Here is a 25060-nt window from a genome sequence, read left to right as displayed (position 1 = left end):
AAAAAAACAAAAGTTAGATTCAAAATGGCCGCCATGGTCACCACTCATCTTGAAAAGTTTCCCCCCCTCACATATACTAATGTGCCACAAACAGGAAATTAATATCACCAACCATTCCTATTTTATTAAAGGGCAACTGAAGAAAAAGGGATAGGGAGGCAGCAATATTTATTTCCTTTTAAGCAATACCATATGTCTGGCTATACTGCTGGTCCTCTACCTCTAATACTTTTAGCCATAGACCCTGAACAAGCATGCAGCAGATCAGGTGTTTCTGACATTATGTCAGATCTGAAAGATTAGCTTCATGCTTGTTTCTGGCATTATTCAGACACTACTGCAGCCAAATAGACCAGCAGGGCTGCCAGGCAACTGGTATTGTATGAAAGGAAATAAATATGGCAGCCTCCATATATTTCTCACTTCAGTTGTCCTTTAACCACCCTGGCATTCTGATTAAATCGCCAGGGTGGCTGCGGGAGGGTTTTTTTTAAATAAAAAAAAAACTATTTCATGCAGCCAACTGAAAGTTGGCTGCATGAAAGCCCACTAGAGGGCGCTCCGGAGGCGATCTTCCGATCGCCTCCGGCGCCCAGAATAAACAAGGAAGGCCGCAATGAGCGGCCTTCCTTGTTTTGCTTATATCGTCGCCATAGCGACGAGCGGAGTGACGTCATCGACGTCAGCCGACGTCCTGACGTCAGCCGCCTCCGATCCAGCCCTTAGCGCTGGCCGGAACTTTTTGTTCCGGCTGCGCAGGGCTCAGGCGGCTAGGGGGGCCCTCTTTCGCCGCTGCTCGCGGCGAATCGCCGCAGAGCGGCGGCGATCAGGCAGCACACGCGGCTGGCAAAGTGCCGGCTGCGTGTGCTGCTTTTTATTTCATCAAAATCGGCCCAGCAGGGCCTGAGCGGCAGCCGCTGGCGGTGTTGGACGAGCTGAGCTCGTCCAGACCGCTCAGCTGGTTAAGGTCTATCCATATAAATGGCCCACCCTGTAATAGGTAGCCTGCAGTACCCTCAATATTAAGTAACTAGAGGTGCCCCCAAGTATTAGGTAGCTAGAGGAACCTCAGTATTAAGTAGCTAGAGGTGTCCCCAAGTATTAGGTAACTAGAGGTGCCCCTGACTGAAGGGAGATCACGTCAGTAGAATGCCATTACCAGGATGAGTAACCTCTCATTTACACTCTCATTAGGACTCTGCATAGGGAGGGAGGGAGGTGCTCTGGGAGGGGAATGAGCTGCCTTTCCATCATCAGGCACCTGTAGGTACGTGCCTACAGTGCCTTATGGTAAATCTGGCCCTGCCCACATATATGAGAGGGTAGGCTGGACTTTTTTTTTTATACATAAAAATCTTAAAAAAGGAGACGAGTTATGCAAGCAGTAAGTAATAAGTGATGTATGGTGCTTAAAGGGAACCTGAAATGAGGGGGATGTGGAGCCTGTCATATTTATTTCCTTTGAAGCAATACCCCTTGCCTGGCTATCCTGCTGATCCTCTGTCTGTAATGGCCTTTTTTAAGATTTTTATGTAAAAAAAAAAAAAAAATGTCCAGCCTACCCTCTCATTTTCCCACAATAATGCCTCTTGTACATCGTCTTGTTATCTTTTGGGGGACACCTATGTCATTTCCCATTAAAAAAATACTTGCTGTTTGAATAAAAGTAACTTTAAGTCAAAATTTGCCAGGGGCATGAATAATTATGGGTAGCACTGTATATCATCATGGGCCTGATTCACTAACCCACTCACAACCGCCTAATGCCGATCGGCGGTGGGAGCGTTGCTCTCTGTAGACTGCCTAATGCTGATTGGTGTCAATGTACGGTGGGCTGGATTCCCTGCTAGTAAACAATCAAGGATCCATCATCAACCTGCCAGCCACGATCGGAGTTGGCAGGCTGTAATTTAAAAAAAAGGCAATAAACCCGTGTATAGCGCTGCAATCTAGCACAGGGCTGTACAGGGGACAGCCCTGTCACTTAACTGTCCCTCTTAACAGCTCCCAATGTAATCTGCCTTTGTACAGTGTGTGTAGTGTAGAGTATGGTTCTCAGTCTAGGTTAAATTTAGGGGGGGGGGGGGAGGACTAACTAAAAAAATAGTATTTTTTATTTTCAAAAAAAAATCCTAAAGAAAGCTCTATAAGTGGCAAGAAAAGGAGGTAAAATTCATTTGTGCGCTAAGTTGTATGAATGAGCAATAAATTGTTAAAGCAGTGCAGTGCTGAATTGTAAAAAATGGCCCGATCACTAGGGGATATAAAGCATTGGTCCACAAGAGGTTAAAAGGTGCTGCTCGAAGCAGCACGACTTAAAAATCAGTGAGCACACGCTACGCACAGTCGTGCTGCAGTGTGCGCATTCCTAAGTTATGCACACTTGTTTCTAAGTTACGTGCACTTCTTTGATCTGCCGTGCCATGTGAAGTAGCTGCCACGTTAGTGAAGTATCGCGGTCATGCTGCCTAGCCTAAGACTAAAAGAAAACTCACCTAATTATTGTAAAAATCAAGCACTTTTTTATTACATGATTTTCACTGGAGTTTCTCTTTACTTTATATTATGCAGACATCTCTGAAACGTGTCTCCTAGTACTTTTCAGCAGAATGCTCACAGATATAGTACTGTGCTTAGCCGTCTTCTGAAGCTTTATTGACAGCCACTAGAGGTCACAATTGTGTGTGTATGATTGCAAATAATAGATTGGCTTCTAATCATCAAAAGATTGACCTCCAGTGGTCATAGGATGTAGGAGTGAATGCTGATGAACAGAGCTCTTGGAGGCTGCTGGGCTTGGTACTGAAGAAGGGGATAATGTGCTGAAATGCACTGGAGGATTACAATTAGAGGGAATCACTAGAGTAGAACTGAATGGTGAACTGAGTTTGACATGCCTGTTGTAAGCTGCAGCCAAAATATGCTGTTGACTTTTGACAAGCAATTTCCTTTGCCATTTCTTATCAAACTCTTGTATTATACATTGCTCACTACTTTATGGCTTAGTCAGGGCCAGTTTATCTCCTCTGAAAACATAGCATGTTTATATTTAGCGCTAGAAATATTATGTTTAAGCTCAATGTCATCCTCAGCCCCAGAAATGAATTTTGTTTATAGATAATAAAGAGAGGCATTTTGCATTATGTGCATCTTGTATGCTATTGCTTAAATATTATATGAATGACCTTTCTCTAATTTTCCCCTTTTACGAAACCAATGCATTTCCATAAACCTTATTATTATTCTTATCTTTTATTTATAAAAAGCTAATGTATTATGCAGCACTGACTCTCATTACAACATCACTGTCTTTCATTATAGTACATCTACTTTACATCAATGTACTTTAACTACAGTCCTAAAATATCCGGTTATAACATTCCTTAAAGTGAACCCTACGTAACGATCAAATGATGAGATAAAAAATTATATTTATCCTCCTACTCCTAAAAAAAGACCTTTTTAAAAATATCTCATGGTTTTCTTCTATATTCAAGCATTTACAAAGTAGGTTGAATGGTTTATGGTCTCTAATCAGTGGCAGCCTATTAAATGTCCCAGAGTAAGAAAAGGTCAACAGTTCATGTATTTTATCTCTCCCTGCCCTCAGAAGTTATATTTTGCCAGGAAAACCTTTGTGGCTGTAATTTGCTTATCAGCACTATATTCCTGACAAGCTACCGATAAGACAAGCTGTCACTTCCATGCCTAGAAATTAACTCTTTCAGGCAGCAAAATAAATCAAGTAAAACAGCCTGGTTATTAATATGTTTAGCACTGTACATACACATGTTTTTCTCATCATGTCACATATCGCCTCGGGTACACTTTAACTACAATCACTATCCAAAGCAGGGGTCAGAGGTCCCTACAGCTTAAAGAGGAACTCCAGTGAAAATAATGTAATAAAAAAAGTGCTTCATGTGTACAATAATTATGTATAAATGATTTAGTCAGTGTTTACCCATTGTAAAATCTTTTAAATCCCTTATTTACATTCTGACATTTATTGCATGGTGACATTTTTACTGTTGGCAGGTGATGTAGCTGCTGCATGCTTTTTTGGCAGTTGGAAACAGCTGTAAACAGCTATTTCCCACAATGCAACTTGGTTCACAGACAGGAAACTGCCAGGAGTACCACGGTCCTCAGAGTTTCTTATGGGAGGGGTTTCACCACAATATCAGTCATACAGCGACCCCTGATGGTCTGTTTGTGAAAAGGAATATATTTCTCATGTAAAAGGGGGTATCAGCTACAGATTGGGATAAAGTTCATTTCTTGGTCGGAGTTTCTCTTTAAGGCAATTCTCTATACCCACAAGATGTCCTTTGGAACCTCAAAATCCAGTTTGTTCTTTTAGGCTCCATTTACACTTAATCAGTTGCTCTCGGTTATACTGTACCTGAAAGCACAACTGATTTTCAAAGTAATACTCCTGTTTTTCTATGGTACAGTTCACACTTAATGCATTTTAACTGAAATCTTTTCACAATGCACTGCTATGGAGAAGAACAAAAATGCGTACCAACTGATTAAGTGTAAACGTGGCCTTATGCAAATGGTGACTTCTGTTTTGTAAAATTGAACCAGGATGTGTCTGTCCCCTCCTGCATTCCACCCTTGTCTACCACTATCATAGGTGTCCTACCTAGATAATAATGAGGTGTACAATGATATAGAAACAGAGGTTTCTCTAAGGGCAGTTGAACATGGCCTTTACGCTCTCTGTTACTCAAGTCACACAGTGTCCTGTTAAAGAATTGCATTGTTTCAGAAAGTTTCTGCTTTCTGAAACCTAACCTGTTTATCTTAAACTATATATCTCTTGTGGATTACCCATGAAACATATCACTAAGGACATGGGTAACCTGCCAATCCTAAACTACATATCTCTTGAGGATTACCCATTATCCTCATCACTATGGACTGGCCTAACCTCCTGCCCATCCTAAACTACATATCTCTTGAGGATTACCCATTATACTCATCCCTATGGACTGGCCTAACCTTTTGCCCATCTTAAGCTACATATGTATTTATGATTGCCGGTTATTAGAGATGTCCTGAATGGTTCGCCGGCGAACGGTTCCAGGCGAACTTCGGTGGTTTGCGTTCGCCTACCAAACGCGAACTTTCCCGGAAGTTCGATTCGCCCCATAATGCTCTATGGAGCAAAACTTTGACCCTCTCCATCATAGTCAGCAGACACATTATTGACAATTAGACTGCACTCACTGGTGGAGCCCCCACCCCTTATACAAGGCAAGGTCCTTGAACCATTTGACTCACTCATCTGCCTATACAAATTAGTTAAAGTGAACCTTAAGTGTCCCAAAAAAATTGAGTTTTACTCACCTGGGGCTTACCTCAGCCCCCTGCAGCTGATCGGTGCCCACGACGAGTCGCTCTGATGCTCCGGGTCCCGCTGGCGGCCACTTCCGGTTTCGCCGTCAGGACCCGTCAGGCTGGGGAACGCGGCTGATACTACGCGTTCCCAGCCAAAATAGCACCCCTATGCGGCCATATGTCCGCATACGGGTGCCTATGCGGACATATGGCCGCATAGGGGTGCTATTTTGGCTGGGAACGCGTAGTATCAGCCGCGTTCCCCAGCCTGACGGGTCCTGACGGCGAAACCGGAAGTGGCCGCCAGCGGGACCCGGAGCATCAGAGCGACTCGTCGTGGGCACCGATCAGCTGCAGGGGGCTGAGGTAAGCCCCAGGTGAGTAAAACTCAATTTTTTTGGGACACTTAAGGTTCACTTTAAGGGACAGCTGCTACACACTCTGCTAGGGAGATTTTAATTAGGCTCTTGTGGGCTCCACCCTCCACCCTCCTCCCTTCTACCTCCTACCGGAGGGAGGAGGGTCTCATCTGCCAGAGAATTATATTATTTCAAAAGCCAGTTTACATACCGTAGCTGAGAATTGAACCCAGGTCTCACTGTGTGGTGGGCAAGTACCTTAACCGCTGTACCACAACAGTACTAACTGAAGCTGGCCTAGCATTTACCATTTATGCTCAATCCAAGAGAAAAATTAGACAAGATAGCATTAAACACAAAAGACAAGGCCATGTCTGGCTACATATCCGTAAGCAGTGGATGCATGGTGTAATGGTTAAGGGCTCTGCCTCTGACACAGGAGACCAGGATTCGAATCTCGTCTCTGTCTGTTCAGTAAGCCAGCACCTATTCAGTAGGAGACCTTAGGCAAGTCTTCCTAACACTGCTATCTTGTCTAATTTTTCTCTTGACAACTGTTGAACACAAAAGACAAGGCCATGTCTGGCTACATATCTGTAAGCAGTGGCTGCATGGTGTAATGGTTAAGGGCTCTGCCTCTGACACAGGAGACCAGCGTTCGAATCTCGTCTCTGTCTGTTCAGTAAGCCAGCACCTATTCAGTAGTAGACCTTAGGCAAGTCTTCCTAACACTGCTATCTTGTCTAATTTTTCTCTTGACAACTGTTGAACACAAAAGACAAGGCCATGTCTGGCTACATATCCGTAGGCAGTGGCTGCATGGTGTAATGGTTAAGGGCTCTGTCTCTGACACAGGAGACCAGCGTTCGAATCTCGTCTCTGTCTGTTCAGTAAGCCAGCACCTATTCAGTAGTAGACCTTAGGCAAGTCTTCCTAACACTGCTATCTTGTCTAATTTTTCTCTTGACAACTGTTGAACACAAAAGACAAGGCCATGTCTGGCTACATATCCGTAGGCAGTGGCTACATGGTGTAATGGTTAAGGGCTCTGCCTCTGACACAGGAGACCAGAGTTCGAATCTTGTCTCTGTCTGTTCAGTAAGCCAACACCTATTCAGTAGGAGACCTTAGGCAAGTCTTCCTAACACTGCTATCTTGTCTAATTTTTCTCTTGGATTGAGCATAAATGGTAAATGCTAGGCCAGCTTCAGTTAGTACTGTTGTGGTACAGCGGTTAAGGTACTTGCCCACCACACAGTGAGACCTGGGTTCAATTCTCAGCTATGGTATGTAAACTGGCTTTTGAAATAATATAATTCTCTGGCAGATGAGACCCTCCTCCCTCCGGTAGGAGGTAGGAGGGAGGAGGGAATAGGTAGAAGGGTAGAAGGGTAGGAGGGTGGAGGGTGGAGGGTGGAGGAGGGAGCCCTAAAATAGGGGTCTGTGTGAAACCTAGATGTTAGCCTGGGACATTTGATGTGTATTTCACTCAATCATGTCTGCCTCCAGGTATTAGAGCCTTTGAAACATGTTTTCTATCATTTTTCTAGGCGTTAGAATTTTTTCTATTTTTCAAAGTTCGCCTCCCCACTAAAGTCTATTGCGGTTCGCGAACTTTTTCGCGAACCTAATCTTTCGCGGAGGTTCGCGAACCGAAAATCGGAGGTTCGTGACATCTCTACCGGTTATACTCACCGCTAAGAAATAGCCTAACCTGCCCATCCAAAAATATACATTTCTTGAGGATTACCCATTATACTCATCACTAAGGACCAGCCTAACCCGTCCATCTTAAACTAAATATCTCTTGAGGATTACCAATTATACTCATTATACTTGTAAGTTAACTCTCCCCCCAACATACACTTGTCACAGCAAAGGGAGTGGAAAAGACAAAAGCAATGGCACGTGTGCTGGTTAATTCTCTTCCTGTCAAGTAGCACCTTTTTCCAGGGGGTCCTCACAATGTATTTCTTCAGGCGGCAAAAAAGTCTAGAATCATCCCTGGATTCGAGGATGTGTTCATAAAAGTACCAAGTTCAGTTATATCAGCTATTGCATTTCATTTTTCATTATCCTTTTCCTTGCTCAAACTTTACCTTAAATGACTGAAAAATAAGTTTTAAAGAGGAACTTCAGCCTAAACAAACATACTGTCATTAAGTTACATTAGTTATGTTACTTAAAATAGATAGGTAATATAATCTCTTACCCACCCTGTTTTAAAATTTCATGAGGGCAGCCATATTTTTGGTTGAAAGGAGGTGACAGGGAGCATGAGACACAGTTCCAACTGTCCTGTGTGCTGATTAACCCATCCCAGCTGCTAGACAATGTAAATATCAACATAGGAAATCCCATCATGCTTTGCACAGCATCAGGGAAAAAAAGCCTGGGTAGTTTGCTTTGGTGGGTGGAGCTTAGCTAAGAATGCAGCAAAAAATTATGCTTTAGTAAGAAAAACAAAGTTCTGATGCTGTGAAACTGTTAAAGAAACACCAAGCCTTTTCAGTTCTGCTTTTTAGTCTGGAGGTTTACTTCAAGCTTCTGTTAAGACTGGGTGATATAATGTACTGGTGCTGACTAATATAATTATATACTGCAGAATAATTAAGCATGCTACTGCTGCACTGTATGCTCTTTCAGGGTAATATAATATGATAGTGCTGGGTGAGATGGGGCATCATGAGGATTATGTATGGATGAATGCATAGGTAGTATACACAATAGCTACATCAGCTTTAGGTGTGTTCATTTCAAAACTGTCCACTGAGCACTATTATCTTATATTAGGAGTACCCACAGCGTTGGATTTAGGCCAAGGCCACCTAGGCCATGGCCTAGGGCACCACAGGAGCAAGGGCACCAAAGCAGCAGGCTAAACTGGTACAGCATTTGCAGGCAAACGCCTGACCGAGGTACTCTGCTGCTAGTCGCCTTGGATTGGAGACGGAAAGGAAGAGGAATATTCTGCACTGGAGACGAGTGGAGAAATGAGTGAAACTGATGGCTGCTGTGGTGTGAAGGAGTGCTGGCTACCTATACTAAAAGGGGGGGTGGGAAAAGGAGAGATTAAGGGAGCCATCTGGCTACCTATACTGGAGAGAAAGAGGGAGGGGTCATCTCGCTACCTATACTGAAAGGAGGGAGGGGTGGCTGATGACAGTGGCCTTGGGCGGTAAAGAGTACAAACCCGGCCCTGAGTACCCATAAAAGTCTGAACCACACAGATTGGGGGCAGGTTCAAAATCTGCACACCCTCTACTCTTCACCTGCACTGCTGCCAACACTAGAGGTGTGGTGGAAGGTGGAGGACTGGGCTCAACTTAATCGAATTACATCATTAGTATACCTTTATGGGAAGCAGCCCATGCAGGTACAGGAAGAGGGCGGGGCTTTAGGAGACCACAACATATTATAATTATTTAGTATTTATATAGCGCCCAAATCTTCTGCAGCGCTTTACAGAGTATATTTTCATGTCACTAACTGTCCTTCAGAGGAGCTCACAATCAAATCCCTACCATTCATATGTCCATTGTAGTCCAAGGCCAAATCAGGGGTAAGCCAATTAACTTGTCTGTAATTTTTTTATGTGGGAGGATTCTGGAGTGCCCAGAGGAAACCGCGTAGACATGAAGAGAACATACAAACTCTGTGCAGATATCGCCCTGGCTGGCATTCAAATTGGGTACCAAGTGTTCCTTGAACTTATTGCTCTTCCTCCTTCCAGTACAAAAGATCACGCCACCAGAGTAGTGGCTTTTGATGTCGTGATTGTTATGGAAGGGGGGATGTACTGGTCCCTGACAGATCGCCATCGTGGTTCTGGGCGCTTACCCACAGGGGAAGAGGGTGTGGATGTTACTGGGGCCCCATAAAAGTTTTGCTGGGGGGGGGGGGGGAGGGTTCTATGATTTGTCATTGTAATACTCCCAACTAATACAAAAACCAGCATAACTGATCACCACAGGTTTCTGAGTGGTATAGCATTTATAGGAATGCAATGTCACTTGCATGTACCTAGCTACAAGCTGCATGGTCATATTCAAACATTAGCGAATTCAAAGTCAAATCAGAGGTTTATTTATTATGTCTTGATGATTAACTCTGTCATTCAACAACCAAAAAAATTACAAAAATTCTAACATTTAAAATGCTTTTATATAAGATGTACATTAAAAGGTGTCATAATATGTTATAAGTAGTACAGCAAAATGCACTAGAAATTATTCTTCTATGCTGCTATCCCTTCCAGTGGATATTAGAAATCTGGTAGATCTGACAGGTTTTGGACTAGTTCATGTCCCCATGGAGGATTCTCAAGGTATTCTTTATTTTCAAAAACACTAAACGGCAGTTGTTTACTTCAACTGCCAAATTGTGTGCAAATGAGTAGAGAGGACATCCAGCATCTTTGTAAAGATCTTTTACCTGGGAGAGTTTTTATTATTATTATTATTTAGTATTTATATAGGGCCGACATATTCCGCAGCGCTGTACAGAGTATATATAGTCTTGTCACCAACTGTCCCTCGGAGGAGCTTACAATCTAGTCCCTACCATAGTCAGATATCTATGTTCTGTAGTGTATGTATTGTAGTCTAGGGCCAATTTAGGGGGGAAGCCAATTAGCTTATCTGTAGACACAGGAGAACATACAAACTCCTTGCAGATGTTGACCTGGCTGGGATTTGAACCAGGGACCTAGCGATGCAAGGCGAGAGCGCTAACCACTACGCCACCGTGCTGCCCCATTGTAAACAATACAGCACATACTGAGAATCCCCCATGAAGAGATGGACTAGTCTACAACCTATCAGATCTGTTAGGTTTTTACTGCCTACCTTAAGTGACAGGAATATATGAGGGAAGTAATTTACTATGCATTTTACTCAAGCACAAATGTACATCTTAAATGTATGGACTTAAATTATTACAATATTTTGACATAGTGGTCCTTTAAATGCTGAAAACATGACATATTGGGGTCGGACCCTGGAAATGTTACATGATTCCTTGAAAAATACTGTCCTAGCCCTGTAAGTATACCTGAATTGGCCATATGACATGACCAATTTTAGAAAAACTACTAACTGCAAACTTTACCTTTATTTATACACTCCTGTCACTAACTGTCAAATCTATGAGGAGACATTCAATTATTTTCTCCAGTCTATATTCATGTTTCCTTCTGAGCATGTTACAGCTCAAAAACAAATGAGCGGCTTTGCTTCCTGATTTCAGCTGTCACACAAAGTCATGTCATAACCGCTGTAATACTTATACTGCTCTTATAGGATATGGTTTCAGACAACCAATCAGAGGCTTCAACAAGTGAGCTATAACGGGAAAGTTATATTGTTTTAAAATTAACATTGAAGTTGGCTGTATTAGCTGCATATCTATCTCTTCATGGAACTCTGCATGCAGAAAGCTTAATATAAAGATTATAACTTTTACAAAAAATTGCAGATGAACAGTTCTGTATGGCAGATGAGAAAGAAAGAAAGACAATTACCGCTCTTGCTTCGTACCTCTGTGGTTTTGTCTGACAGGGAAAGTCAGGAAGCAAAATTGCTCCACTGAGCAAGTCGGAACTACAGAAATATATCAGCTTCCGTAGTCCAATGCAAGTCTTCTGTGTCTGTCTGTGTGTAAGATGTGCTGCCAATCAGCATTATGCATTGAACTGGCTACGGAATATCAAAGGAGACTGCAATCGCTGTACTTCTATTGCAAGGATGGGAAAGTATTTAATCACTTGGACAGCTTTCTGGTCTTAATATTCTGTATTTTATTTAGTTGAAAGTAACTTAAAGCGCTAGTCCATTTTGTTATTAGTTGCGTTTCTGGCAGGGAGGGGTGACTACCGTGGGGCAACATATCAGATGCACCCTCTTTGCTACAGCATCATGGGTGCCTAGTCTAGTTGGCCCAAAAGGGGAGGAGGAGTGAAGAGCCTGTAGTCTGTTTATGAGATTCCGCACCTGTGGTCTCTCCGAACAACTGTCCAATGTAATAGCTCTAAGCTAGACAAATGATACCAGAATTGGAGAAATGATGTGGGCGATCTGGACAGGGAGGACTGGCACCAGGTTCTAGAAGATTTTCCAAGGACAGTGGTTTCAGCTAAGGATCACTTAACGCAAGTCAAACTTCTACATAAAATGTACTATACACCTGAACAGAGGCATACATTTGGTGCAAGCAGGTCAGACCGCTGTTGGAGATGCCAGCAGGGGCGTAGCAATAGAGGTTGCAGAGGTTGTGACTGCATCAGGGCCCTTGGGCCAGAGGGGCCCCAAGGGGCCCACCCTCAACTGCAGTATAGGCTCTTTATTGGTCCTGTGCTCATAATAATCACTTCTGTAGATACTTTGAATAGCGGTAATCATTAACAAACTGTTCCCCATCCCCATCTTGCACCTCTGACACTGTAGTTGCCATTGGCAGGTTTTGGTGTGCCGTATCAATTGTTATGTATAGAGTGCTGGGGGGGGGGGGGGGCAATGTAAAACTTGTATCTGGGCCCACAGCTCCTTAGCTATGCCACTGGATTCCAGGGGACTCTCAGGTACTTTATACATGTTTTCTGATCCTTATAATCCAGAGATTGTTCCCTTTTGGTCAAGTGTTCTGGATGTAATTAATACATTGGCAGACTTCTCTTTGCCTTTGGAACCTGGGCTTGTGTTACACACCTAATCCCTTGGAGAAGACTGTTGCCTTAAGCAATAACAGTCTAAGGGGCAGGAAGAAGCCAGAGAGTCTGGGCTTTAAAAGTGATTTATTTGACCTCAGCTCATTAAGAAACTAAAAACATTAAAAAAAAAAAAAACAAGCACTGCAACATTAATGTAAGCAAACATTTGCATCTGCAGTGGAGCCTTACATATAGAAAACGAGTGTTGATTTTAATTCAGTTCTAAGTTCAGAATCCAGCAGCAGATGTTCGTTTTGAAAACTCTAAACACCTGCTTCAGATTGAAATTGTTGATGATGTCAGCTGGCACCCCATTCACATTATCAGGGTCTGCTGCCAGCTTTAGCAGCTCTCTTCCAAGCCCTTGAAATGCCTCCTCTCTTTCCTCCTTCCACTAAGGAGCAGAAGCCGTAAGCTTTGACACGCTCATTTCTCTTGCCATCCCATTGGGTGCAGCAGTTTTACTGACTGCAGCCAATCAAATGAAGTCCCAAACTTGTCCTCCCTCGGCCATACTGTGCATTGCTGTAGTCTGACTTTTTGGACCACGTAAAGATAATGGCAAAAATAAAACTTTATCTGCAGGAAGTAACGAAAAGACTCCCAATAGGGAAAATGGAGAGTAGTAAAACTCAAAGTATCAAAATCCTCAACAATCCAAATTAAAATGTATTGGCCTGGATCTAAACATTCCATGCATTAAGATATTACAATGGCTCAGGAACACACACACACACACACACACACACACACACACACACACACACACACACACACACACACACACACACACACACACACACACACACCTTCTTCAGTTACTCCATTCACTTCTTAGCTTTTGTGCACGACACAATGAACCACTTAGTATGTAAGTTTCTGTAGAGGTTCATGGTTCGACTAACCCCCCCTTCCTCCTCCCTATGTATAAATAAGTAAAAAATACCATTAAACACTTCATTTGAGAAGGACATAGAGGCATTTACAATTGCCCTATGGAGATTTCCTTGCTGAGTGCAACCAAACTGCAGTTTCTTTTGGGAGGGGATGCATGGGTAAGACATGGAGGGAGGCACAGGATATGGGGTAGGTGTGGCCAGCATGCCACCCAATCCCAATCCCATGAGGGTCTATGGAGAGAGATGGTTCAGGGAGCAGCGGGAAAGGGGTGTAAAGTAATCTGCATTCGGAAGCCAGACCCTGGTTAAAGGTCAACGAGGACCAGCATCATTTTAAATTAAGTTATTTAACTGTGTTGCATGCATAATTTATGTGATGGGAAGGGGGTAGTTTAACCCATTCGCGTTCCGTCGTTTTCACTTGAGAAATGTTCACCTCCCATTCATTAGCCTATAACTTTATCACTACTTATCACAATGAACTGATCTATATCTTGTTTTTTCCGCCACCAATTAGGCTTTCTTTGGGGGGTACATTTTGCTAAGAGCCACTTTACTGTAAATGCATTTTAACATAAAGAATAAGAAAAAACGGAAAAAATCATTATTTCTCAGTTTTCAGCCATTATAGTTTTAAAATAATACATGCCTCCATAATTAAAAGTCACGTATTGTATTTGCCCATATGTCCCGGTTATTACACCAATAAAATTATGTCCCTATCACAATGTATGGCGACAATATTTTATTCGGAAATAAAGGTGCATTTTTTTTCCGTTTTGCATCTATCACTATTTACAAGTTTAAAATAAAAAAAATATAGAAATATATCATCTTTACATTGATATTTAAAAAGTTTAGACCCTTAGGTAAATATTTACATGGTTTTTTTATTGTAATGTTTTTTTTTTATATTAAACATTTTATTTGGGTAGTTTTGGGAGGGTGGGATGTAAACAATAGGTTTAAAATGTAAATGTGTGTCGATTTTAATTTTTTTTTACTTTTGGTTGTAGTATTACTTTTGTGGCCATGAGTTTGTTTACATGACGTCACTCTAAGCGTAACACGCTTAGAGCGACGCATGGGGGAGGTAACAGCCAGAAAAGGCGAAGCTTCCGAGAGAAGCTGTCGCTTTTTCAGCGGGGGAGAGGAATCAGTGATCGGGCACCATAGCCCGATTCACTGATTGCCTGGCTAACGAACCACGGGCCGGGAGCGCGCGTGCACGTAGTTTCTACGTCCAGGAACCAAAATAGGTTAATAGAAACTGGAAAGGGGCATTTTAGCTTTCGCATCTGACACACACCTAAAATAGCTAAAGACCATTTCAGGCATTTTACTAGCTGTCAGGCACAGTACAAAAGACTTAAAGGAGAACTGTAGTGAGAGGTATATGGAGGCTGCCATATTGATTTCCTTTTAAGCTATACCAGTTGCCTGGCAGCCCTGCTGATCTATTTGGCTGCAGTAGTGTGAATCACACCAGAAACAAGCATGCAGCTAATCTTGTCATATCTTACAAAAATGTCAAACACCAGATCTGCTGCATGCTTGTTCAGGGTCTAGGGCTAAAAGTATTGGAGGCAGAGGATCTGCAGGATAGCCAGGTAACTGGTATTGTTTAAAAGGAAATCAATATGGTAGCCTCCATATACCTTTCACTACAGTTCTCCTTTAAACCATTTAGTGGCGTATGTTTCACAATGTGCGTAAGTCTATATAGTGATCAGTCAGGTAACTGCATTCTAGAGCCACTTAACACCTATCCACTCTACAGATGTGGGTAAATTGGCTAAGCCATGAATACAATCTTCTGGGATTAAATGGTATATGTGTGTAATTTCTGACATGTGGCAATAAACAGCTAATTAATGTGTTCTACATATCCATAAATACTTTCCTTCTGCATAATTTCTTATACACCTATATATATCTAATCCCTCTAGCCTTATCCCTCATTAAAAAAAATTAGTACGCATTTTTCCTTTGCACAGATAGGAGATAATTTACATAAAGCAGCATAAAATGAATGTATGTTTACGTCAATTAAGAAAACAGGAATTATTCCTGCACACAAGGTAACAATGGAAGCAAACATGGGTAGACTTTGCTTCTACTAAATCAACCCTAGCCTCCTAAATGTCACTCCTTTACTTTTAATTAGTCTAAACGATCTACAGTTATACTTTTTCTGATTTGTTAAGCTGAGTGATAACTTAACTTTCCCTGCGTATTTTTAGTCTAGTAAGTAATTTGCTACATATTATAGTTTGAGTCTTACCAGTGCTAGGCTCACATTCCTCCAAATCTTCATCATCACTGGGACACTCTGCTGATGCAACCAGAAGGTCATCAGAGTTCTGATGGGAAGAAAACGAAGCATTATTGTTAGTATGCGTCAACAAGGAACTGTATAACACTGTAAACAAACATTGTACTTACACAGTTTTAATAGTTTTTAATTATCATTAACAGTCAGAGGTAGCTGTGAGAGTAAAACCAGTCGGATCATTTTAATTTAATTATAGAATTTTTATGTGACATTCCCCTCATTCTGCTGATGCTTGCAATATTTTTTGTTAATTACTAAATATATTTTCTTACATGTTTTCCTTGCGACAATAAAGGGGGTGACATGAAAATTTCATAAAGATAAAACAGTGCAATCTCAGTTATCTGGCACCTACAGGGATTGGTACTGTATATGCTGGAGAAATTAAGCTTCTTGTTGCTTGAGATCAGCAAAAACTCGGTATACTATTGGGATGTTAAGGTGGACTCACCTCCCTCTTACAAAAAAAGAAAACTCACTTGAGTCTCAATAAAATAGAATTGTCAAGTAATTTATTCAACTCCACAAATGCAACGCGTTTCGCGGGCGTGACCCCGCTTCCTCAGGCAAAAATGGGAGCACAACTCAGTGGGTCAAGCAATAAGTTTGAGGCGCTCAAACTTATTGCTTGACCCACTGAGTTGTGCTCCCATTTTTGCCTGAGGAAGCGGGGTCACGCCCGCGAAACGCGTTGCATTTGTGGAGTTGAATAAATTACTTGACAATTCTATTTTATTGAGACTCAAGTGAGTTTTCTTTTTTTGTAAGAGGGAGGTGAGTCCACCTTAACATCCCCCTCTCCTTTTAAGCGGTTTTTAAAACGTTTTACTCTACTCTGGCGCCTCTGTATACCGAGTTTTTGCTGATCTTCTAGTCCACCCTGGGTGGAGGGGTGCATCCCTATCTACTATCTACAGAGAGCGACTTCTTAACCTGAGTGGGGTCAGGTCCTAATGCTCCCCACCTGCATTTAAAGTGGTTGCCTATTGGTAACCCGTGTTTGTGAGTATATATATACATAAAATTGTATTGAACTCTTCATTTTACCTGACAATACTGCACCATATTGGGCTCTCGATTCTCTTCTTGTTTTTAAACATCTTGTTGCTTGAGAGTTAAGATACTATTAATAATAGGCAAACTAAGTTTGTACTATACTCCATACTATACCCAAACCAAAAACTCTGTAATAATGTTGAATTACAGTAGTTGAAAGCAAATTAAGGCAAATAAAGAAAGAAAAACACCTTAGGCAGGGGAAACACTTGAGTGTTTTTGTGCGGTTTTTCTGCACAGAAAAACTGGTAACTCATGTTAATCAATGGGCCAGTTCTCACTTAATGCGTTTTTTGCGCACAGAAAAAAAAATGACATCCTGCAGGATAATTCTGCACATTTTGTCAGTTTTCTCTATCAATTGTTTTGAAGTGTAGAAAGTAGCAGGTTGGCACTACATTTGATGCTGATCATGAGCGGTGCTGGTGTGGCTCCAATGGACTCTCCCCCATGAAAACAGCTTCAGCATGCTCTGGTGCAAAACATAGTACTGCAGCATATGTAGAAAGCAAGAAGGAACCAGCACTGCTTCTAACGCTGATTTATTAAGTATCAAATGTATAGAACAGTCAATGCATCAATATATAAAACATCCAAGTGCTGCATAAGTAGACATACCATTGGGGATGAGAGCTACGTGGTTGGTGCAGTGGGTGCTGGGAGCTGTTGCCTGACAGCCGTTTCACGTGTGGTTGTACTTGTGTGGAGGCTGCAGCCTCAGTAGAAGCACGACTACGCACAAAATGGCCATCAGGTTGCAGCGCCCAGCACCCACTGCACCGACCACATTTCTATCAATTACATTAGCTGCTGTGAAAAAAATGTGTGTATTTTTGTTCATACAAACACATACGGTGTGCAGAAAATGCATGCAGAAAACCGCATGCAGAAAACTGAAAGACAAGTGTGTCCCCTGCCTAAATCTAACACCGTTTTACTGCTGTATATTGTAATATAAAAATAACTTTGTGAATTCTATTTTTACTCAAAGAGGAATGTTACTGAATATACCTTAATGCATACAATTGCTTATTTTTTACCAGTGTTACTTTATAATTTATAAAGTCTGTGTTTCTCCGCTGCAAAAACTTTCCTCACCGTGATTTACATTCTTGCATTTATCACAGGTGGTGACAAATTTACTGCTGGCAAAGTGCATCACTGTGGGATGCTTTTTTTTAATTAAATGAACAAAAACAACACCTGGTTTCCCAGATTCCTCTGGGGAACAATGCTGTGACATCATAGCCTAGGCTAACACATGACTGTGAGGGTGGGATCACAGTCCTATATACATCAATATTTACATACAGGAAGTGTTTCTGATAATATGTTACATTTAACTATGTGGCGTTGCGCTGCTTCTTTAAGTGGCAGTCAATAAACTTTTCAACTTAATGAACTTCACCAACATTTTAACTTCAAGTAACTTCTACAGGAGGGCTAGAGAGTTAACTAGGTTGACATCACATGAGAATCATCAAGATTTGATGATAAAGCTGTCAAGTTCTGGAGGAGTGGATGCTAAAGTCTTGAAAGTGCCGACTAACTGAGAGCACATTATATGGATGTTACTATCAATTCTATACAAAATACGCCTATTCCATAATGAAAAGGCACTACAGGTAGCCCCCGACTTACGAACGCCCGACTTACGAATGACCCGCCGATACAAATGGCATACATTCTGTGTTACCATGGGAACAAGTCAAAACTTGTTTTTTTTTTATTGGACTTGTAGTTTTTGAGAAAATTGATTTTTAAAAATCAAAGAAAAAATGGCTACCTGTATATAAAAAAAAACAGTTGTAGTTAGATCATAATCAAAGTACTGAAAGTGTTGAAGTTAGATTCTACTTTCATGTAAAAAAAACCCAAAACCCTGCTCTGACATCTGCTACATAAATTGTTTTGCATTATAATGTAATACAAGCAATTCAACAGAGGTGTCAGAGTAGAATAAAATATTTAAAAACTATTTAAAAAGGGAAGCAGTGGTGAATTCCCCAAGTCAATAAATCAGCAAAAAAATCTCTTTATTCGTGACTCCCATATTTGCAACGCATTTCACAGGTCTAATGCCTGCTTCATCAGAGGCCATACAAGTAGCAACAGCTGAAAATCCTTAGCTGGCTAAAGCACCTCCGGAGACACCAGCCAGAGTCACGAATAAAGAGATTTTTTGCTGATTTATTGACTTGAGTGAGTCAACTTGGGGAGGTAAGTCCACCACCACTGCCTCCCTTTTAAAACGTTTTTTTTGAAGATTTTATTCTATTCTGGCGCCTCTGTTGAACCGCTTGTATTACACTAATAAGTCAACCCTGATTGGAGGAGTGTTACCCCATCTTCTCTCCTTAATATCCCCACCTGCTGTTACAGTGGTTGCCTTAGTGGTAACCCACCTTTGTGAGTACCCTTTTGTTATCCTTTTAACACTGTCATTTACACTAATCATACTACACTACGGAGGGCTCTCGATCCACTCCCTTTGTTTTGCATTATAAGGTTATTTAAAGTTAATGTTCTATTTCATTTTTATGAATGTCCAAAATTACCTAAAAAATCAAAACACATAGATTTTTTTCTTTTACAATCCTGTCATCAGTAGTAAAGTATGGACCATCTTCTAACTCTGCAGTAACTCTACTTTTGCTGTTTGACTAATTATGTGGGTCGAGAAGGAAGCACTGAAACTTTTGCTCATACACACCTGCAGTAACCAGAAAACTGAAACACTGATCAAGAGCTTTACTGTTATTAGTCTTGTGGAACAGGTAACATTATTTCAGATTTCGCAAATCAACTGCAACAAGTTTGCCTCTCCATTGTGATTGGGATCTCCCTGATTATGTTAAAACTACAAACCCCTATAGCTCGATTTTTGTGGCTGAAGAGAAGTAATTAACGGGTGGAAGATTTTAAGTGTCAGGTAAAAGATATTTCAGACAGATGATGAATTAGGGGGTATGCTGTTAAAATTATTAGAAACCTCTGTTTTAAAAGCTTGGCCAAGAGACAGAAGGGAATTACTGTTTGGTGGCAAGCAGCAGTCTCGGGGATTGAGGACAAATTGATGCAGCTTCACCTCTGATTACACCCCAATGACTTTGCGAATTTGGAAAGTAATAAACAAAAATTGGCACTTGTTGGAAAACGATCCTAAAATAGCCGACAAGGTGAAGGAGAAACCAAGGATGTCTTTCTAGCAGAGCAAAAGAATAGGCAATATGGTTACACAAAGAGAATAAACTGAACAAACACAGTTGCCTTGGATGATTTATTGTAAACCTTCAGGTAGAATCCCCTCTGGACATCATTTTATATGTAAAAATCTTACTAACATAAAATAGGTCAAATTGGGCACTATAGAGTTATATTTACTAATTAGTGGTAAAATGTTTGTGCATGCATAGCACACGTTAATTTTATGGGGTGTTAGGCAAGATTTGTAATGTATTTTACTTTTGCTTGAATAAATATGTGCACTTTGCCTGTGTAGCTCATGTTACACTATTTGCGTAATTCGCAATTCGCATTACACAAACATATACTCATTGTGTGTATAACAAAAGTTAGGTAAAAGAGGATGTGCTATCCCAAGGGATTCAGCAGACTTCCTAGGGAGACAGGAAAAAACACAGAGACACCAGGAGCCCCTTATGGTGTAGTATGTCAAGTGCTGAACACGTAGTCTTAAGGAGCAAAAGAATACTCACAAGTGTAGGTTGCACAACTAGCAACCACAGTATGAAGGCAGGTGAGGAAATCTTGTCCTCACTCGGGTTCTTTGGCCATCAAATATGTGGGCCGCACTCCAGAAAAATGCAAAAGTTCAGAAATTAAACACTAGACTAACCCCCCAAAGCAGCTGGGGGGCTGTGACATAACATCTGGGAGGGAAAAGGCGCCCCAAAAATAGGTAGTGGTGAATGAACGGTATATCTATATTGTGTGACTAAAGAAAGAAAAAATATAAATAATAAAAATGGCTTACCTAAACGGAAGGGGCAAAGACAATTTCAAACAAAAAGTTTTATTATTCATCACTATCAATAACGCGTTTTGTGGAACACAGTCCGCTTCTTCAGATCACATACAAAGCAGTGTCTTTATGCTGTAGACAGTAAGTTCGGAACGCCTAAAAAAAGCTACCTAACAGTTACGTAGATTGCTAAGTATTGTATGAAGTTTTAGAACAACAAGAGGCACAGGCCGAGCACTGTCTCTTCCAAATGCAGTATTCATTGTAACGGTGATACAAATCGCTTGTGTAGGAATAAACATTCAGCGTTAAATAGACGAAAAGAGGTGAATGTCAGGGAAAACAGACAGGCACTTGTTATCTCTGACACCCACCTCTTTTCACTTGTTTAACGCTGGATGTTTATTTCTACACAAACCAATTTGTATCACCGTTACAATGAATACTGCATGTGAGCAATAAAAGCAGTGGAAGAGACAGTGCCTGACCAGTCCCTCTTGTTGTTCTACAGCATTCCTGTTCCTTCCGCCTCCCTTTGCTGTGAGCACATATCGTTTGGAGCTGTTCCTTGCCCAAGAAGGGTGAAGACAGGTGAGAGAAGAGATTTTATGCTGCGCGGTGGAAATTTATCCGGCCTTTACATCCAGCCGCGTGCCGAGCAACATCTTACTTGTTTGTACAGACTGTATGAAGTGTGCATCACATCTGGAAAAATGTACCCACTCTGTGTTTTCAGGCAAATTTTACCACTACTTAGTGCATACACCCCTGCCCTTATGGAAAGATAATCAATTAGATTATAATCATTCCTGCTTTAGTGCAAATATAATGCAAACTACATACAACTTTCAACTTGGCCAATCAGAAACATCAGGAAGTGCGTTTGACTGGCTCAATTCCAGGCTGCATACAATTTGCACAAAACTTAAATGGAAGCAGGAATTAATTGCACTTCATAGAGCATCACTAATAAAAAGTACTTAATTGGCAAGACATTTAGACCTCTTGGTGTTAGTCTCCAAGAGCTCCTACGATCAATATGGACTGGATGTTGGGCACCAATATTAAATCAACAGATTTGTAATTCTCAGAAACATGTTATTCAATTTTCCCAATGTGTTGGTTAATAAAGCTTGGTTTAGTACAAGTGCTGAGGCTTTAGGACCCTTATGTCTAATCGATAAAAATTATTTGTGGTGCTTCCCAGAGCCGTGTGACCAGGGCCGTTTCTACCACCGTGCGGGCCGTGCGACTGCACTGAGCGCAGGCCAGCAGGTGAAGGAAGGTGGGCGCAGGATGGAGGACACTGCTAGGGAGCCGCTCAGTGTTTACACTATTTTCTGTGCACACGTGTGCACAGCAGATATAAGCAGCCAGGTCCCCGGCAGCTGCACTGTGTGAGAAGCATAAGGCTTCTTTTTTTTCTCCCTTCCCTCCCGCCCTCCAATCAGTAATTCATTTTTCAGCTGGTGCCTTTCTCCAGCCAATGAGAGTAAGGCAGCCAGCCGACCAAGCCCGCCCCTCTGTCTCCGAAGACCAGGCAGAAGCAGCAACAGGACAAAAAGCTGCGTTCTGCTCTGTCCAGGATGTCCGCATTATTTTTCTTTTCAAGCCAGCCAGCCAGGTATAGATCTTCAGTGTAATTCCTGTGAGACTGTGTCCTCTGCCCTGGAGGTATATAACCTCTGCAGCCAGGAGCAGATGGCACAGAATTCTTCTGCTTACAGTGTGTGACATTATGCAGAGCCCTGACAGCCAAGGCAGGGATGCATGTCTCACACAATGCTGTACACAATAATGGATGGAAATCTTACCTAAAGTAATGCTCTGCAACTTAGTGTATTGTCTAGTATTGCACACAAAACTTTTGTTTCATTGTGAGCTGCATGTATTTTTTATTTCATTTCATAAATTATGTTAGTCATGCTGGTTTTTCAGTGAATTAAATAATATAAATCTGGAGGACCTGTATGGGCCATTTGGGGGGTTCTAGGGTGGCTGTGACACAATTACTTGGGGGGGGGGGGGGGGTTCTCTCTGGCTGAGGGGGTTTGGGAGGACTTGCATGTGCCACTGGGGGTGGGGTACTTACTAACTAAGGGAGGTTTGTTGGCCTGTCAGTGCCAACCGGCACTGAGTGGGGGGTCTGGGGTGGTATTGTAACTACCACCCAAGACCTCCATTATGTGGGGGTGGGGGACACCTACCTACCTATCTAACCTATATTGGGAGTACCTACCTATATAATCTATACTGGGGCAGCTACCTATCTAGCTTATACTGGGGGCACCTACATATGTAACCTATACTGGGGGCACCTATCTATCTAACCTGTACTGGGGGCTTCTACCTATATAAGCTTCACTGGGGGCACCTACCTATCTAACCTGTACTGGGGGCACCTACCTATCTAGCTTATACTGGGGCACCTACCTATGTAACCTAAACTGGGGGCAGCTACCTATCTAACCTATTCCTGGGGCTTCTACCTATCTAGCTTATACTGGGGACACCTACTCATCTAACCTATACTGGGGGCACCTACTCATCTAACCTATACTGGGGCACCTACCCATCTAACCTATACTGGGGGCACCTACCCATCTAACCTATACTGGGGGCACCTACCCATCTAACCTATACTGGGGGCACCTACCCATCTAACCTATACTGGGGGCACCTACCTATCTAACCTATGCTGGGGGCAACTATACTGGCTACCTATACTGGAGGCACCTACCTGGCTAACCAATACTGAGGCACCTATGCGTGGCTACCTATACCAGAGGGACCTATAGCTGGCTACCTATACAGAGTGCAACTGGACCTGGCTAACCTATACTGCGGGCACCTATACCTGGCTCCGCGGGGGAGGGGTGGGCGCATTTTTTACACCCTCGCCCTGGGTGCATTTTAGCCTAGAAACTGCCCTGCGTGTGACGTAATGTGGACATAAACTGTTGTATGTGGGACTTTTATTTTCTCTTCTACACTTTAAGGGCCTTATTCAATTCCCTTTTTTGCCTAAGTTTTCTCCAAGGTAATATTTTCATGCCTTATCAGTAAAATGCCCTTTAAGCCACCAGCAGGCAATATACTCAGAATTATTTAGACAGTACTTTTCACCTACTTTTTGGTACCTTTCAACTGCATGTATTTTAACCCTCTGGGCGATACAATTACATCGCCCAGGAGGGGGCGCAGCACTTTTTTTAAATTTTTTATTCTTTAAATCATGTAGCGAGCCCTGGGCTCGCTACATGATAGCCGCTGCGCAGCGGCATCCCCCACCCACTCCGATCGCCTTCGGCGATCAGAGTAAGCAGGAAATCCTGTTTAGAACGGGATTTCCTGCTGGGCTTCCCCGGTCGCCATGGCGACGGGGCGGGATGACATCACCGACGTCATGGACGTCGTGACGTCAGAGGGAGTCCCGATCCACCCCTCAGCGCTGCCTGGCACTGATTGGCCAGGCTGCGCAAGGGATCTGGGGGGGCTGTGCGGCACGGCCGGTAGCGGCAGATCGGCGGCGAGCGGCGGCGATAGGAAGTTACACGCAGCTAGCAAAGTGCTAGCTGCGTGAAACAAAAAAAAATGATGCAAATCGGCCCACCAGGGCCTGAGAAATCCTCCTGCGTGATATACCCCGAGCTCAGCTCGGGATTATCGCCCAGGAGGTTAAGCAGAAGATGAAAAATAATCTTCTGGGAGAAATCTTAGGAGAAAAAGTGAATTGTATAGGGGGCCAAAATCTTTAAGTTAATTAATAACTGGGTCTGTCATTGCAAAACGTCTCTTATGGTCACAGCGATAGACATTTTAGGTAATTTTACATGCTCTATGTATAGGGGGCAGCAGAAGAAGGGAAATAAATGTATGGCCCCTTTGTTGAAAACTGTTTGGTGAGTGTCCACAATAGGGCTTGTTTGGTAAGGAAGAGAAATTCTCTTTGGCCTCTAAAGTATGCCAGAAATAATGATGATGATGTGAGAAAGGAAGCTAGGTGCTTACTAGTTTGCACCTGTTGCTAGTGTTGGGCGAACAGTGTTCGCCACTGTTCGGGTTCTGCAGAACATCACCCTGTTCGGGTGATGTTCGCGTTCGGCCGAACACCTGATGGTGTTCGGCCTTTTAAGTTCGGGTTCGCCCCGAACTACTAAATGGCCGCCGAACAGGGCCGAACAGGGCCCCTGTTCGGCCGAATACTGCCCCCCTATGGGGTCGCAGGCATAAGGGGGGAGCATGCCCCGATCGCGGGGGGGGGGCGGAAATTCCCCCCACCCCCTCCGCTAGCGCTCCCCCCTCTGCCCGCTTCCCCATACAAAAGTTTCAGGAAGTACCGGTCCGGTGGTAGTGGGTGGCTGGCAGTGG

The 25060-nt window shown here is 42.5% G+C and overlaps 1 protein-coding gene across 17 annotated transcripts in view; it reads right to left on the bottom strand.

Annotated features, from left to right (window-relative positions):
- The window catches only part of NRXN2 (neurexin 2), a 1344669-nt gene that overhangs the window by 18248 nt on the left and 1301361 nt on the right, over positions 1–25060 (bottom strand). For all 17 annotated transcript variants that reach the window (XM_068260058.1, XM_068260059.1, XM_068260060.1 and 14 more), the window contains one exon: positions 15598–15676. In XM_068260058.1, coding sequence (XP_068116159.1) covers positions 15598–15676 — 79 coding nt within the window. The remainder of the gene's footprint in view (positions 1–15597; positions 15677–25060) is intronic.

This window comes from Hyperolius riggenbachi, chromosome 11 (genome assembly GCF_040937935.1).
Source record: "Hyperolius riggenbachi isolate aHypRig1 chromosome 11, aHypRig1.pri, whole genome shotgun sequence".
Taxonomy (NCBI): domain Eukaryota; kingdom Metazoa; phylum Chordata; class Amphibia; order Anura; family Hyperoliidae; genus Hyperolius; species Hyperolius riggenbachi.
The sequence above is the reverse complement of the archived record's forward strand: the minus strand, read 5'-3'. Positions and strand labels throughout refer to the sequence as shown.